Source organism: Papilio machaon, chromosome 14, assembly GCF_912999745.1.
Source record: "Papilio machaon chromosome 14, ilPapMach1.1, whole genome shotgun sequence".
NCBI lineage: Eukaryota > Metazoa > Arthropoda > Insecta > Lepidoptera > Papilionidae > Papilio > Papilio machaon.
In genome coordinates, this window is record NC_059999.1 from 2,565,695 (window position 1) to 2,584,602 (window position 18,908).

General features: G+C 35.0%; 1 protein-coding gene across 1 annotated transcript; it reads right to left on the minus strand.

Moving 5' to 3' along the window:
* Window positions 1-17,725: 17,725 nt before the first annotated feature.
* On the minus strand, window positions 17,726-18,776 carry LOC106719919 (protein FAM177A1). Its single transcript, XM_014514406.2, has 2 exons — window positions 18,514-18,776; window positions 17,726-18,431 (listed from the first exon to the last, which is right to left on the minus strand). The coding sequence occupies exons 1-2, from the start codon at window positions 18,670-18,672 to the stop codon at window positions 18,159-18,161; spliced, it is 432 nt and encodes a 143-aa protein (XP_014369892.2). The 5' UTR covers window positions 18,673-18,776; the 3' UTR covers window positions 17,726-18,158.
* Between the last annotated feature and the right edge of the window lie 132 nt (window positions 18,777-18,908).

An 18,908-nucleotide genomic window follows, 5' to 3' on the forward strand; every position in this document is an offset into this window, starting at 1 on the left:
AACCTTGTCATCTACAAAACTACCTAATGTTTTAAACTTGAATGTAAAAAAGTGTCTGCAAAGACGATTTTAACTAAATTCACTAAAATAACACTAGAGTAAAGAATTTGAGGTATCGTTTAATTGCTGTTTATTATAAAATCGATCAAAAGTTATTCAGTGAAGTAACGAAATGTGGTAGAAATTTTACGTTTTTTTTTAATATCATAAGGTGGAAAACGATCAAGCGGCCATCTGAATTCGCCGAAATAACGAAGCGACTTATGATCATGGATAGCCGAATTGCAATTGCGTTGCCTACCTTAAATCGATGGAGGAGGAGACGCCCAGAAAGAGGACAATTAAATCCACTTTCCCTTCCAATCCTTTCCTTATAAGAAAAGGCAGGGAAGGGAAAGAGGATTAAAACTAGACCTTCGGCACGAATTCTGCATTCTTCGGAATTGCTTCCACTTGTATTCACCGGTCAAGCCGGCCTATTCGTGCAATAGATTTAGTTGTTGCTGGCCACAACTATTAAACCTTTTTTTCTTTTTAAATAACGATAAAGGCAAATGAAATCCCCATAGCCTTAACATCATGTTAATTTCACATCCCACAAGGATATTCTATTCTCATTTACAAGACTAATAAAATATAAGCCGCAGAAACTCGTAGCGAGAAGACTAATAAATGTCTTGGGTCTTGTTACTCGTCGTATAAATTAACTTACAAACATGAACACGGAGCTCAATCCTTTTCCTTTATATCTGGGACATGACAGTAACTTACTAAGGAAACCATGTTACTTCTATTGTCAAAAAGTTTCATGCATACTTTTTTGTTTTTATTTAACCTTCACTTTAGTATGTAACTGGCAGTTTTAAATTTAGTTTTTAGTTTTATAAAAATTTCTATAATTAATCTCTCGATACTGTTACGCCGGTACACCATCTCATTTTGGTGAACAGAATAATTTTGTAGATAGTGTGTTTTATTGGTAAAAACAATTGTTTCTTCACAATGATTTAATTAAATAAATTATACAATGGTAAAGACTTTTAATTTTTTAAGAGTATTATTAGCGAAGAATTTACTTGTACTATAAACCTTGATTCAGAGGTCATCGGGCTGGCAATAAGATAAGTACCTAATGTTATCGGTCATTTTGTAAAATATATAATATTAAAGGCAATATAATTTTGTAGATGTATAGTATCTATGAATATTAGAGGGGTTCGAAAACATTTATAAATATGTTTCTTATTGAAGGCTTATTATGATGGGCAAAATTGGAGGCAAAAGACGCACTGGACGAAGAAAGAAATCGTGGCTGCGTTAATATCAAGGAGTGGACGAATATTGCCAGCATGGAACATTTATTTCGCTTGGCACAAGACCGGCAAAAGTTCACTGAGCTGACGGCCAACCTCCATTAATGGAGAGGCACCTAGAGAGAGAGATTGAAAGGTTAGAATTTTAATAACAAAACCCAATCAGTTTTAAACTCGTTAGACTTATTGCCAGCATTAATAACATTTTCAAAGCAAACTCGCAGCGAACTATAAAATAAGATCGCTGGGTAGTTATTTAGCGAAATACCTCTCCCGCAAACCAATTGACACGAAACGCTCATTTACTCGCAGACTAATTTATCCCGTCTAATTCAACCCTTAACAAGACGCTGTCCGTAGCTTTAAAGGTATATAGCGTACACAGTTTGTATATATATATGTTTTCAGTTAAGCCTTCCGAAAGTAGATCTCGGCATACATTGGAGGAGAGACACGCACACATGCAGAATAAAGCCGCAAGGCACGTAACATAAGGAGCTTTGAAATTAATTTAGCTCGGAACTAGCTGGCAAATGGATAGACGTGAGCTCCGCGAGGGAGGTTGGGTGGCGCCCCCTAACGGGTGGCCGCCTTACGAGGCCGTGTGTCGGGTAAATTCGGCGTTTAGACGAACCTTTGTGGCAAGACCGGTTGCGCTCACGAGTAATTGTGTTGCCTCTTGTTGTTTAACGATTATATTAACTTACATTATTTCGTATTTAAATACAAAACAGTTAACTTTTACTATATTCCATTAAATGTATAAAGTTTGCTGATTGTGATTTTAATAAAATAAGCAAGTTTCTCAACGGTCTTTTCACGCCACTTACTTTTTGACAAAGCAAGAGACGTTTACGTGTAACAAAAAGAATGGCATGGCACATTTGAACTTATTCTTCATTCGAGGTGCGGTACCTGATTTTGAAATGTTATCCTTATATTTTAGAATAACCTTCTAAAATGTAAGGACAAAAGTAGGTAGAGTTTAGAAAGTACACCAGTGGTCGGCTATAGGCTGTTTGATGAAGAATATCCCTGCACCATTGGTACTTTATGTACAAATAAACGTCAAGTTAGAATTGGACAATAAATTTCACTATTCTGCGCATGGCTTAACTGAGTTTTGATATAAAAAGTCATGCAATATCCGTTTGGATACGCCAAAGGCCCAACAATATCCGACGGCTCCCAACACATGTGCGCTTGAACGCCCGCAATGTCACCTTTATACCCTGGTCGATCGACGGATAACGGATAACAATATCCGGAACATGTCTCCTACCGTATAGTAAATGACTTTAATGAAAATATTTTATGATAGATAGAATTTATGTACTTATTATACGATAGGTCACTGGAAATGCTACTACTGCTGGTAATATATGATGGTGGTGATGATAATCGCCCAAGACGTCTGATCGAATGACAGTGAATTTTAAACGACCAAAATTAGTTGACACATAATGTATTGAAATTAGAGCTACATTCGAACCTGGATAAGCGAGAAACCTCTATAAGCGAGAGTCACTGTCCGATTCCGTCGTACGACCACCATACGCTAGAAACTCTGGTTAGACGGAAACCACTGTAAGCGAGAATAAATCGCGGTCCCTTGGAATCTCGCTTATCCAGGTTCGACTGTTCAACTCCAAAATAGGTAAAAACGTAAAGCGCAGCCTAAGTTTTTTCATCATCAACTTGCGATCAGTGTTCCTAAAGATAAGTAGTAGAATACAGCCAGAAGATTTTCTTTTTATTTTGGAATTTTAACATCAGTTTTACACCTGCTAACCATACAAGTAATAAGAGAAGCGTAACCAGCGTAGGTACATAATATAATTATGTTCGCTCGTACATAAAGCCTTCTGAAATACCCGAACAATTTGGAACTAGATGCGAAGTTGGTAACCACAGCAGACGTCGGCCATCTTGCCGTCGCTATGGCGACACGCCGCGAATTGTCTGCTCACCACCTGAATTGTAACTTTGTCGCGCTGTTTACGAGTGTAACTTGCGCAGAAACTTACCGAAACACAACTAAAGAATATATTTATCACCTACAGGACTACACCTACAGAATCTTAGTAGCAGAATAAAAGATTTAACTGTTAAATTAAAAAAAATTCAAATGTAATATCCTTTTTATAGCCTTATTAGCAGGTTATTTTTTACTTTATTATTAACAATTATTTTTTTCAGTTTCTAACTTGTAGCCTCAGTTTTATACATATTTCATTTTTCCAAAGATTTTAATACTTAATTGTTTTGGTGCATAAGATGTGTCACTTCAAAGCCGGCCACAAATTCCACGCGCAAACCCTCCAAGGGGTCCTAGTAAGGTGTAAGGTGTGGCGAGGGTCATCGCACCCCCAACACCACATACATAACAATTCGGCGGAGTATTTCAATATAAACGCCGGTCCGCCATTAGCGGGCGAGCGCGGGCGGGACGCTCGAGATATGAGGACTACACTACCCTTACGGCTAAGTGCCTCACGACTATGGAGATGGCTTCGATATTTTTATTTTATTAAGATAATTTCCTAAATATAACACATAACTATCAGACAATTTACTATATAATAACTTGTGATTTAATTATATAAAAAAATAAAAATACACAACATACCTACTAACAATAGTTCACAAAGGTTGGATTAAAAACACAGCTCTTATAGTTTATGACGCGGTTAGAATGTAATAGCTTATTTCATAATGCTGTTCTATGGATTTTATAATCACAAATTTTCATAAAACTATGCTCCTTGTTGTGGCTGTTATATTAGGTCCTTACATATGAAATTGGCGTTTTGTATGGGAGGAACAAAAAGTCGAATATTTTTTAATATAATATATTTAATTAATCAAAGTATGAACCATTATTTTCTATGCACTTTTGCCATCTCATAGGTAGTTCATTGATCCCTTTACTAAAAAAACCAGTCGGACGGGAATCAATAAAATCTTTGAAGGCGATTTGGACTGCCCCATCGGAGTTGAATTTTTTCCCTTGCAAGAAGTTATCCAAATTTCGAAAAAAATGGTAATCTGTTGGAGCAAGGTCCGGGGAGTACGGAGGATGTCTTAGACTTTCCAATTGAAGCTCTTCTAATTTAGTAGCCGTCTGTTGCGCAGTGTGTGGTCTAGCGTTGTCGTGAAGCAGCAGTGGCGTGGAGCGATTGACCAGCCTAGGTTGTTTAGCCGCTAGCTTTTCCATCATAGTTTGCAATTGCTGACAATAGACATCAGCCGTAATAGTCTGGCCAGATTTGAGAAAACTGTAATGAACAATACCGGCACTAGTCCACCAAACGCTTACAAGTAACTTTTTTGGGGTTAATTTTCGCTTGGAGCAGGATTTGGCTGGCTGGCCAGGATCCAACCATTGCGCTGAGCGCTTCCGATTATCGTAAAGAACCCATTTTTCATCACAGATAATGATTCGGTTTAAAATACCTTCATTATTGTGCCGGTTTAGTAATGTAACGCAACAGTCGACGCGCGTTTGCCGGTTTGCTTCAGTCAATTCGTGAGGTACCCACCTTTCAAGCTTTTTAATCTTCCCAATTTGCTTCAAGTGAATTAAAACAGTTTTATCACTAACATCGCAGCCTGCAGCTAACTCGGACGTGGTTTGCGATGGATCCGCTTCCACAATAGCCTTCAACTCTTCATTATCAACTTGAGTCTCAGGCCGTCCACGGGGATTGTTCTGCAGATCGAAATTTCCAGAACGAAAACGTTGGAACCAAAAACGAACTGTGTTTTCTTTTGCAACACGACCGCCATACACATCATTCACCCTTCGAGTCGTTTCCGCAGCACTAGTGCCACGGCGGAACTCGTACTCGTAAATAATGCGATATTTTAAGTTTTCCATTTTGTAAAATGAGTGACGCAAACAGAAAAAAACAGAAGAAAAAAAAATAAATGAATGACGGTCATCGAACCACAAATACATGAGTCTATAGCTGTACAAATTTGAATTTGGAATTCCTTACCAAAGAGGAGAAATTCGTGATTAAAGTGGCCAGTACGAAAAACGCCAATTTCATATGTAAGGACCTAATATTTAGAATACATTACAGTGCAGTGTTTAAATATAATCCATCTCCATAGTAAGACACGTGAGAGGACAGACAGACTAGTCGTGAAGCACTCTTCATTTCAAATGCCTGTCCACGCGCCGCCCGCTGCACCCCGCCGTACCGCTCCCTCGCATGTACACGACATGCATCCTAGAAGTTATGATGAGGAACATGCTACCTTTGGATATGGTACATTGACTACGATAGACAAAGGTGAAAGGTAGTGTATTGCCAAAGCTTGACCAGGTTATTTCTAAGGACTTAACGTGGATTTCTTTCCAACTTCTACGACATAGCTTTCTACCTCACTCTCAAGTTAAATCTGAAGGAATCTCAACGAACTCAAGACTTACTCTACATTGCTGTAATTCTATATTTTAAGTACAACAAAAGTATGGAAGCAAATGCCGTATCCATTGATTTGTGCATCATATACCGCATGCCCTTCGCTCCTTGGCAAGTGATGAAAGGACGTGTGATGCGTACCCCCTATTGTGGTTTGTATCTTGGCAACCGGGCTGAGGGCTGAGGATTGAGGGTTTCGGGGGGCAGGGAGGAGGGTCCACCATTACCGCTCGCCCACCTGAATGTGTGAAATAGTGTATATTGAAACAGATGAAGCGCTCTTTAAATACTATACTAAAACTTCACCCGTTGGTATGGAATAATCTGTGATACTATATCGAAAAACAATCTTAAAATGATAAAAACACGTATTACAGAAACATTTTATGAGATGGCAACAAATAGAAAGTAGTTTATAGTTTTATAGAATTCAAGATGTAAAATAATGACAACAATCAAAACACTCAAAGTTTTAACAATTGTTCGCGTGGGAAATTTATTACGATTCCCAGTGCTAAGTTAAATTTAAAGACGTCTAACTACTAAAGGTAGGCTTCGTCGCCCCTTGACTCAGTAAACTCTCGCCAGCTTGTAATCTCTACCAATCTCCTTCTATTTGTATCCACAAAGAAAACTAACATACATATTAATCCACGTCACTGGCTATCAGTTCCATCAATGTAATTACGTGAATGTTTCTCACTCAGAAACCAATCACATCTAAGCGCGGCACTGAGAGATCGACTATCCGAGATTGAATTGCGAATCCGCGTAATATATCAAAGGTAATCCGTTTAAGTTTAAGGGGCACTATATATCATGCGACGGTACATAGCCCACCCTGCTGTTTGGTCGCCTAAGCAGGGTGGCTCTTGCGGGCTTAGTCGGATGCTGAACGATGCAAGGTATCGGCGATAGGCACTTCATTAATAATCATAAATATTTTCTAACTAGCTGAACCCGGTGTGTTCATATGAGTTAATATGTAAATAAATTTACCGGTAAAATCACTTATCGAATCAGCCTATTCTTGCAACAGATATTCTTATTTCTAGCTGTTCAATTATTTTTGGAGATTATCAGAATAAATGTACGCACTATAACTGAGTTATTTAGAACGTAAAGTAAGTTGTACTATGATTAGTAAGAATCTCTAAATAAATCCTTAGAAAATAGTCCCAAACCGCTAACGCTTGTAACTTCTCCCGCTGTTTTTACTCGTCAACTAAGCAGAGTAGGGGTGAGGGGAGGGCGGGGGAGGCGGGCTACATTTTCCTGTTTGAAGGCACACGTCGCAAAGGGAAATCCTGTACAGGACAGAGCTCTAAAATTGCCCGCTTGTGATAGAGGTACGCAGATATCTGCCTATCGTGGTACCGTATGCATATTATTAATATTTAATGCTCTTTAGGGTTATTTGAATTTGATAACATTTTTTATGTTTTAATAATGGGGAAGAGGAAATTTTCATTTTGGAAACAAATATCTCATAAAACTTAATTGACTATGAATGAATTGGAGGTGAACATCAAATACACAATGTCTAGGTTTTTTTTTTTTGAGATATTTTGAGTATTAGTATTCAAATAATCATCTTCAAAACGACGGTATTTACCTAGGAATTAAATTTAATAAGGGCTTATCGAGCTCAATATTTCGTATTACGTTATTTCGTTCAAAGCGGTAAAGAATATCGAAATACTTATTGTGCAGACTGTACTTGCAAAACAGAGATCTCGCGGCCACACGTCCCCCTATAGTAACGGTTACCCTCTGATTGCGAATGCAGTGTTTACCTTTACTTTTAACCTCACGAAGGAGCCTTTCACTGTACCATGCTCTCAGTTCAAAGATGAGATTCTACGATCTTGATTACTTGAGAGTACGGTACGGATTAAAATGTAACGACATATGTACATATTTTAAACGAAATAGCGCTTCAGATAGGTTGAAGTTTGAAAAAAGCAAGTCGTAACATTAGATGTAACATGTTGATAGTTTAGAAAAAAAAACGTAGCTTTGATTAAAATCCTAAATCATGTAACGAAGCAAGATAAAGATGCATAAGTTTGTAATTGTTCATATTGTTCTAGAAGCCAAGTAGGTACAAGACAGATAAGTTAGTTATTCGATTGAATCCTTTACTTTGTTTAATCTATATAATACTAGCTTTTACCCGCGATTCCGTCCGCGCGGAATAAAAAAAATGCACAAGATAAAAAAGTTCCTATGTCCGTCTCCTAGTTCTAAGCAACCTCCCCATCAATTTTCAGCTAAATCAGTTCGACCGATCTTGAGTTATAAATAGTGTAACTAACACGACTTTCTTTAATATATATAGAAGATGTACTAATTTCATAAAAAATATGTATATTACAGTTCACCGGACGCAAGAGTACATAATGATATAATGTGCACAACTTACTCTCCTCCTCGAATAGGTTTTCAACTCAAAAAGTGTTTTGTATATAAATTATTATCATCATCATAATCAGTCCGAATCGTCAAATTTGTGTCGTCCAGTTCGTCCAATGCTAAACGTAGACTTCACCCATCGATTACCACAATTCCCGGTCCTGTGCCGCCCGCATCCAGTGCACTCCCGCAACCTTGACCAGGTCATCGGTCCATCTTGAATTATGAGATAATTAAATTTAATTCTGGTGTATTGAACATATTATAAACATATTAGAAAACACACTAAAGTACAAAGGTTACAATGACTCAAAAATTAAGAGACCATCAACAATAGCCGCGTCCCATCAACGTCAAACAAACCAAAAATCTTTTGTAAGAGCTCTGGGAAAAAATCACCCAAACTCCCGAACTGGTAACCCTTTACTTTTTTTTCTATAGAACTCATTTGAACATCTCGATTCATCCCCCAGGCGATGCACCTTGTTGCAAATTAAGTATTCAAACCAAAAAAATGTGACCCCAAAGAATCGTGGGTAAAAAATTTTTATCTTTCATTATTATAATGCTTACATATTGAAATGAGACACCGGGTCCGCATATAAAATTGGTCTTTTTATGCACGGTGAAAGGGTTAGACACGTCGGGATGGGTGCATTGATTCACTTTTTTTTATTTCCGATGCTGCACAATTTTTTAACGCTTTCGCTACTGTGTTTCGCATCGATCCGTTATTTCCGTGTTAAAGGTGATGTTTGATTTAGGGCTGTGATTACACAAACAAATAAAAATATTTTAAGACGCATGACAAAAGTCACGCCTTAACCTTTAAATAGCGGCTGTGATAAAACTTTTTTACAGATTTTACTTTTTTCACAGATTTCATATAACTTAGGTCCTTTCCGCGCGGAATAAAAAAATCTAGTAACAATTTAATATTTATTACTAGATTTGTAGCCTATGTCACGCGGAGATAGTAGCTTCACAGCAGTGAAAGAATTTTTCAAATAGGGTCTGTAGTTTCGGAGCCTACCCTATACAAACAAAAAAACAAACATTCAAATCTTTCCTTTTTATTTTGTTAGTATAAATATAAAGTACATTTTTTAAATCTCTCAAATTAGAGAAACAATTAAACTACCAATAAAAATCTACGTTATTAAAGACTGAATATCAATTTTAATTATGAATCACACATTAAAATGTGGAAATACTTCACGAAGTCATTGTGCGGGCAATACAATACACAGACAAAAGTACGAGAGATATGATCAACAATTTCACACTCGGCACCTCGGGTGCATTTTTTCAATTCGTCAGAAGTGCTTTATTTGCTACGATAATATCGCCCCCGATTCCACGTCACGATATTATACTCGAGAGCCCATTGACTTTACTACGTGCCTTTTTAAAATAAGTAGCTTTTGTATCTAGGTGTCTGTTTTAATTATTTTTCGATACACTTGATTCCGGCCAAGATTAAAAATAATTGATTGTTTTCAATTGTTTTCTTTTTTTAAATCTCGAAAACTTGCTATTAACTAGCTGTCGCCCGCGTCTCCGTCCGCGCGGAATTAAAATAAAAACTTAATAATTGACCTATGTTTTTATTTAATTTTTATTTTTGGTGTAGTTTTAGAAGTCATTTTGAATTATTTAGCTATTATATTAAATTTCATTTTAAAATATTACTCCCAAATAGGGTAGGCGACAGGCAGGCGACCGGCCGTAAAAAAATTAAACCAAAACTTTAAGGTTTATAAAACTTTGTGTGTGTGTGAATGCGATAAGGCCAGGGAGATGATGAATTGACCCATGTGTTCTTCTAGGCTACTTTCTACATCTGTGCCAAATTTTATCAAGATCCGTTGAGCCTTTCCAGAGTTACCTTGTAACGAAAGTCCATCCATACATCAAAAGTTTCGCATTTATAATATTAATAAAATAACAAGGTACATAACTAATTATTTTTCGAACCGCACTTCGTATATACTGTTCGTAAGAAACGCGATTCTTACCACGATAGGCTGTTAGAGCTCCCGATACACCATAAAAACCATAAAAGTTTGAAGTTATAGTACTTCGTATATTACACAGTAGTATTTTTGCGAGATTAAGTACTCTGCATCAAGATCCGTCAAGACTTTCGTTTTTTTTTATTTGTAGATAGAATAATAGAATAAATCTTGATCTTGTATCTTGATTCAGTCTTAAAAAAAACAATTTGATATCTACCAGTTCAAATCAATATATACGTTCAAAGATTTTCTTTGCCTATTTAGTCATCATACTAGAACAAAAGATGTCACGCTCGTAGCCAAAAAGCTGAAATGAGAAGTCGGCTAAAAATGGGCGGGCCATACAATTAGGGGCAAGGAAAAATGGTCAAAATTAATAATTAAATTAATACTTAACACAAGAACAGAAAAATAGGCAGAGCATGTACTCGTTGGGTAGACGAGATAAAAGCGGTAGCGGGGAGTGCATGGTCCAGAGCAGCAAGAGACAGAAGAATGTGGTCCAAAATGGAGGAGGACTTTTTCAAATTGACACACGGACAAAGATTGTTTATTAATAATTTTAACGTTAAATTATGTTTGTTTATTGTCTGAATAAAGGCTTATATTATTATATTATAATTATTTAGTTATCAAAAGTTATTTATATGAAATCAATAAAATATACGTTTCTTTGTAATAACATAATTCGTTGTAAACAAATACTAAGCAGTGACAAATAACCGCGAACAATTATAAAATCAAACGAAACGAGCAAAAACACATAAATCTCGACGAACGCGACATGTTGTCCAAACTTCGGTGGAACCGTCACTCCCCTGGGATCGGCGGGACACGCTCCTATTTACCAGTAACCCTAACTGACCCCTAACCCTGCCTACCTAAATATGACCTTTAGGCCTGGCCCTCGGACATTGTGTAGTGAATTAATCGGCTGGTAGCCCTTTATAGTGGACACTGCCCATCCTTTATACGCGACCGTTCCTTATTGTGTTTGAATTAAAACTTTTTAAGTGTTCCCTTTTGCCAAAGGAAACCGGTTTGCGATTTTTTTGCTATGCTGAACGGTCCAGCGGTTATTATATAACAAGTTTTTCGTTAAAAAATAGTGAAATTTTACGAAATACTTATCTATTATTTTACTATTTACTTACTTACTTTTTATGTAAAAATGGATGATACCATATTTTTAAATAACGCTGTAATAATTTAAGCTCTTATTTTTAAGTACAAACTAGCTTTTACCCGCGACTCCGTCCGCGCGGAATAAAAAATAGATAACGGGGTAAAAATTATCCTATGTCCTTTTCCTGGTTCTAAGCTACCTGCCCACCAATTTCCAGTCAAATCGATTCAGCCGTTCTTGAGTTATAAATAGTGTAACTAACACGACTTTCTTTTATATATATAGATGTAAAATAATTTGGATTTGACAAAAAAGTATTTTTCTTTATGTATTTAAATTGTGTTCATATTTTCAGTTTTCCTATGTGTGTGGAAATATTTTGAAATATATAAATATGAATGTTAATGAAGCATGCGTGCTTCATTAACATTCATATTTCAAAGGGATTCACTTCCGCTACCATAAATTGTATCTAATAATAACAAATGAAATTGCAAAGGGTGTGAGCGGTATGCAAAATAGTTTTACGAAACGAGTTATTGAAATTTCCATACAAATATTATTATTTAATATTTAAAGGTTTACAGTTTTTTTGAGTTCGGACTCGCCTACTATTATAAGAAACCGATGTGAAAAGGTTCCTCGTTTTTAATAAAACAATATTTGCAATATTCGGAAGAATTGCAGATACAACAACAACTTAAATGAAGAAAAATTTAGCCTCATTTGGATTAAATCTTTTAACTATTAAGGAACTGATCATGTTTAATTTGTATATTGAGGATAATCATACTCGTAAGGTTAAACTTATCATTAAAATTTCGTTGATATAAGAAGTTTTAAATAATGTAATATAAAAGAGGTAAAGTAATATAGTTATATCGTATTATTAATTTTTAATCTTTTTTACTATTAAAGAATACATGTAAACACATAAATGTACATAAAGGAAAGTAAATGGCGCCTTCTTATCCAGGATTTGTATTTCATTCAACCTAAACCCTGTCACTCAAACTGCTATACAACGGATCAGTAGGAAAGGTGTGCGATATCGCTTATGCAAATTTCTATTTACACTCCATGCTAATATCAACTTTATCGCATCACAATAAAGGTTAGTTTATCTTGTATAGTTTTAGAATAAAAATAATATTTGCATACAAATATACCTCAAGCAAAATTAGTAGTAATTGTTTAACAGTTAATGTTGTTTTTCGCATATCAATCTGATTTGATTTAATACCTTCTATTGGAAATTTTCATCTAATTTGCATGGCACATTGTTAAGGGAAGTTTTACTTTTTAAATGGCCACAAAAGATTTTTTTTAATAAACAACATTGCGAATGCCCGCCAACTTTCGTTCTAACATCTGCCGCGTAGACCCTTTGAGTCGGCGTCGTAATTTGAATATTGCAAATGTATCGCTTTGCATTTCCTACCTGAATAGTTCCGGCGTATGATTATAAACTATTGTTATTATAATAAAGAACACTGCATCTAAAACATGCCGTATACGATTCGGAAGAGTGTGTGTAAGTTGAAGTACAGTTCTTATTGCAATCACGTATCGAACTGATGACAAACAATTTTGACATGTGCCGTAAGAAAAAGATAAAAGCGTGAAATGAAATATTAAGACATTACCGATATTTCCACCTGTACTAATATACCTCAACACTACGATTCTCGAGAAATCTCTGTGTTGTGTAAGGATCTGTCCTGGGTGGTATTTCCAAACCAATACGACTTAGGGTCTATCAAGAAGCGAGCGTATCTCTGAAAGTCCGGCAACGCATCTGTAGTTCCTCTGGTATTGCAAATGTCGCTCGACGTTAATGATCAATCTCGGTGTACCCGCAGACAGATACACGCGCACTACAGATACGCAAGCCTTATCTCTTTTCTAGTATTAATTTACTAGCGTTTCTTCTACAAGACGGTGCGAGGAATGATGTTGCACGTAAATGTGTACTGTACTGTTGTACCTACTCGTAATATGACTCAGCTAAAACGATTATTCCTATCAGTTTTTCGGAACTTTTGTCATGTTTGAATACTTGCAACTGCTTAAGCTATTTGTTTCCTTCTTATTACCATATAGTAAGGTATTCTAACAGTTATATAAATAGCAAAGGCGTTAAAAGCTCAAAATCTGTCATAATGTCGATTATTGTATGTTTATCCACCAAAATAACAGGACCTTGTGTGTAATAAATCAATTGCTATTACATTTTTGGAATTATTTACGGCGCGTGTGGTAATTATTAACAAATTCAATAATTCGTTAACATCGCAGGTCATTCCGGACAATGTGGCTCTTTGAAAAGAAACCAGTGTTGCCAGTGCGGACAGTTCCCCGCGCGTTAGGGACTTTTATAAAGAAATATAGCGAATTATAAAAAGGCGCGTGGTCAAACCCGTTATTTGGCAAATGAACTAGAAAAACGGGTTGTTGCGAAAACCCCGCGCATTCTATTTTGCGCGGATTTGCTAAACATAATGATTTTGAATGTCGGCCATTGTTCGTAAACGCAGTGTACGAAAATTCACGGTGTTTGATTGTAAATAAATATTTTGTTATAATTTCGAACCTATGTCGGGCAGATGGTCATTATTTATAACTAAGGATTTGGTATAAATAGTCGAATAAAATGGGTATTGTTGTAGATTATTTAATAAAGTTATACAGTAGTATAACATTCTATTGATCCATCTTTTATTATCTGTTGTATAAGATATATAAATGTAGACCTATATCTCTACCAACAGAAAAGTACAAAGACCTTAAAAGTAGCTAAAACCATCTTCAAATAAAGCACAGATTAAAATTCACATTTTCCATTCATAAATAAACGTAGGAAAATTGTTACAAGAGTACATATTTTTACCTACAATTTAAATTGGAAATAAATATGCTAGTAGGTATGTATTATCTTTTTATATGTAAACCCTAAAATGAGTAAAATATTTATATGTAAAAGAAACGTGTAATTTTATAAACAAAGAAATTTTTATATCAATGTTCAACTTTTGATAAAATCATAAAAATTCTAAATGAAAACCAAATACACTATATAATATTAATTATGTCAGGGAACTTAGAATAAATTCTATTAGATCGTTCGGAAAGTCATTTTTTTTTTTCTCGATTTATGATTCGTGTATTTTCGACGGAGATGCACCACGTCCTGGAAGATCGGTTGGAGCTGATAAAGGCATTATTAAACATAGAAAATAGGAATAAAAACAAAATGACTTTCCGAACAACCGAATATTAGTGGTGTTGGAGCTTAGATGAGCCAATCTTAGAATTACAGTGCGAGAAAGTACATATACTGGTAATACCATTAATTACCAAACCAACATGTACCAAATCTCTTAGTAATCTGTGCACAAAGATTAATTAATGCACATCATTTAAAATTCGAACGTGAAATGCGAATTGCGAGTGCTATCGTTGGCGCCAAAATTCGGTGTAACAGTGTCCCGTGCCGCCTCACACACGGGCCCCGCCCTACGTGTGGTGGCCAATCGCACGTCGACGAACACCCTCGTGCCTCACGCATATCGATCTGACGAGCGGACAACGCTCGAACGGAACGTTTTCGACATATCACACGCTAAACACCGACAAACAATAACATATGTCGAGCATATAATGCATTTTGCACTCTGTTCGTAGTGTTTAAAGTCGATTTTAACTTGCACACTTAAATAGCGCTTACGACAGCTAATTAATATGCCAAGATATTCTATACTTTTCTGTACAAAAACGCCAAAATTATCCTTTAAGATCTACTGGATGAAGTTCATTTGGATTAATAATAAATGGTTCATTTAATTTTTGTTTATAATAGTTCAGGAACGTGCACATAATATTAAAACCATTTTGTTTTTAATTTGTTCAATTTGCGATTTTAAAAAATGTTAATTAAATTGATAAACTCTCATTAAAGGTAGAAATGGTCGTATTAATTATTTTTATTTTAATATATATTGGAATCATGTTTTGTTGGTGTTGTTGCATTAAAAAATATTAAAGCAAAGCGCCATCTTTTACACAAAACTCGTATCATTTTGAAGCATAAAATTCGTAAGCATCTAAATTGTTTTTCGTATTTTAAGAAAGGTGTCGCTTTCCTATTTCAAATATGTGTATACTATAAGATGTTAGCACCCCGTGCATATATTCTATCTTACTAATATTGTAAACTAGCGTTTACCCGCGACTCCGTCCGCGCGGAATAAAAAATAGAAAACGGGGTAAAAATTATCCGAATTTATTTTTCAGTCAAATCGATTCAGCCGTTCTTGAGTTATAAATAGTGTAACTAACACGACTTTCTTTTATATATATAGATGATAATGTTTAGATACCTTTTACAAATATGGATGTTTGTAGAAGGTATCTCCGTAACGGCTCAACGGATCTTGATATAATTTAACATAGATGTAGAACATAGTCTCCAAGAACACATAAGCCACTTATTGTTTCTTTTTAATTCCGCGTGTGGAGTCGCGGAAAACAGCTAGTACTTAATGTATTTATACTAAGATTATTATGTCATTTGTGTTACTTATTTAAAAAAATATTATATTAACCTTTAACTATGGACGCGCGGTCTGACAGACCGCTCTCGTTTCTGAAAATTGTATTTACCCTACTTCCCCTCACTCCTCGCTCTTGTGACGTTTAGTAGCTTCGACTTTAGTGGCGAAACGACTGTGAAGAAGAGAAGTTGCATCGCTGGCTGCAATTTGGCTGAGAAATTTTGTTTTAAATTTCGCCTGCGGTCTGTGAGACCGCGAGTCCACGTTTTCAATACTAACATTTATTGACTGCGATTATATTTTTTATAGGATATAAGCAAAAAAAATATCAAAAAACATAAAACCGAGTACTTCTGCGGCTAAACTAACTTCAAGGTCAACGTGGGACGGCCCAACAGATGTCAAAAAAAAAAACGCATTGACGATCCTTCATTTGAAGATGAAATTAATCAAATGCTTTTCGAGTCAGATCAATCCGAAGATGAAAACAACGTTGCCGTTTGTTTAGTATTTGCTGTAGACATCAAACCTGAAATTATTCACTACTATAACTCCACTAAAGGAGGAGTAGACGAGACTGACAAGAAATGTTCTATATATAGCAGTAGCCGTAGAACAAGAAGGTGGCCTATGGTCATTTTCTATAGGATACTGGACTTGTGTGCAGTGAATGCTCACATTCTACATAATCAGCATCAGCGAAAAGCAATAGAAAGAAGGAATTTTCTTAAGAAATTAGCCTCCTTGGTCGTACCACAAATGCAAAGATGTGTAATCCATTTAAACCTCAAATTTGCCAAAGGAATTGCATATGACATTGAAGCGCGTTTTAGGAGCAGATCTGCCTATTGCGGAGCCCCCTACTTTAGAAATCGAGTGTTCGAAACGAAAGACCTACCGAATCTGTCCACCTAAACTAAAGAGGAAGACTAACTACACTTGTGTTGGCTGTAAAAAAGCTATATGCCTTCAGTGTTCTAAGCCTTTGTAAAATGACTGTCAAAAATTTTACTGATATTGGACCTTTGTCAGAATTTTTATGTTTCAAGTTTAGAAGTTGATTTTTTGTTTTTTATGTTTGGTATAGTATATACTTACAGATTAATGTGGTTTTTTTTTCAAGAAGTTATTTTTTTTTAAGTTGTCGTCTTTAATTTGATCTAAGGCAATTTAAGACTGAAAATTGCCCTAAATGTGATTTACATCATTATTAAGAAAATAAATGAATATAAGCTAAATTACATATTATAATCTTTTAATTTGATAATCTTTAGGTACGTCAAAAATAAAAAAATTAAATAAAATGGCAGTTTTCTTAAAAATATTACTTGAAGTTATAGCGGTCCGTGAGACCTCGCGTCCATGGTAGTGTTACAATATTTTGATGTCCACAGTTAAAGGTTAACTGAAACTTTTATAGGTTAAAATAAAATAAAGGAAATCAAATTAATATTTATTCATATTAGTGACAATAAATAAATAATTAAAATTAATTATAGTTAATGAACAATTAATTATTATATATGTGCATGTGAGTTTGAATTTTGACCTGAATCCTGGCAGCGTAGTTTATTTTATACACGCTATATTTAGATTTAAAAAAATAATTGGAATTCTAAAATGTTTATGGTTCTCAAAGAGTATGTAACTACTTTGTAGTATGATGGTTAATTATAAAATAGCTTTTTAAATTTTGCATTGAATTAAATTTGTTTTGAATTAAATATTTATTTTTACATTAAAATTTTTATAAAACTTTTTATACAAAATATAATAACACAGTTAAGAAAAAAATATTAAAGTACTGTTAAGAAGTTACACACAATAACAAATACATAGAAAGTAGTACTGTATGTTTCTCTTAAGTCTTGGCATCTCAAAACATTGTAAGTGGCTTTGCAGAACATAATTTTAAGAGGGACTCACACAGCTCAAGGTCATCCACGAAAACAATTGAAACACTCCATACTACACATTCTTTGTAACTTCATTGTTTCAATCAATATCATTAGTCACCATTATTACAATTATTTTTTGGCAGAACCAAACATTTGTTCGCACATCTTACTTAATTTTAGTGTAGCAATTTTTAACACATTCAGTATCCTTAACTGTCAACTTCAGTTTTATAAGAAAAAATTCTGGTGGCATAGAATGTGTTAAAGTTATGTTAAAAAATAGATACTCTATCACATCATACTTTTAAACATACCCCCTTATTTATTACTCCTTTCAATGAAAATACTGGATCCACTATTTTGATATACATAAGTGTTATGCTAATGGTTAATTTAAGAGAACTAGGTGTTAATATTTGTTTCTCTTAATGGTTCATTCAATACTAATGGTATATTGCCCCCACTATTCTTAGGCACCCATCCTACGGATTCCTCCTCCATTTTTTTCTTTTCTTCCTTTATTCTTTCATATTCATCTACCTCAATTTGGTATTTTGGAGTAGTAATGCCAAAGAAGTTTGCAAGCGATTCTCCTGCATAATCCACAGCACCTAATACTTTTGATCCCGATTTCTTAGCATAATGTGAGAACCACGGGCCCCATGTTAGAGTTTTCTGCAATTAAGTATATAATTTATATTTCGTATTAAATAATTGGATGTGTATGTTTAACATATATTGTTATTATTGACTTTACCGGATCAACGCTGTCTTCATTATTAGGCGCAGTTGCTAATTCATTAGTATTCACCTCTTCGATTTCTTCTTCAATGCCATCACTAAAATGTACGACTTTAATAGGATGTTTTATTGTAACATTAACTTGATCCGTAGTTTCAACATATCTCGTTTCCATGTTGAACAATGTAAAATATAATTTGATTGAGACGGAAAGATTCGGGCAGGATTATGAATCACTTATTTAGTATTCTAGAAAGATTCACAGTCTAAAATTACGACTTATTCTACATTACATTCTATACTACAAACTACAAAGACACTGTTTATTTACATGTCGATGTTCATTGTCACTGTCACTGTCAGTCACTGTCAGCTGTCGGACAGCTGTCAGTGCTACTGTCATTATTATCA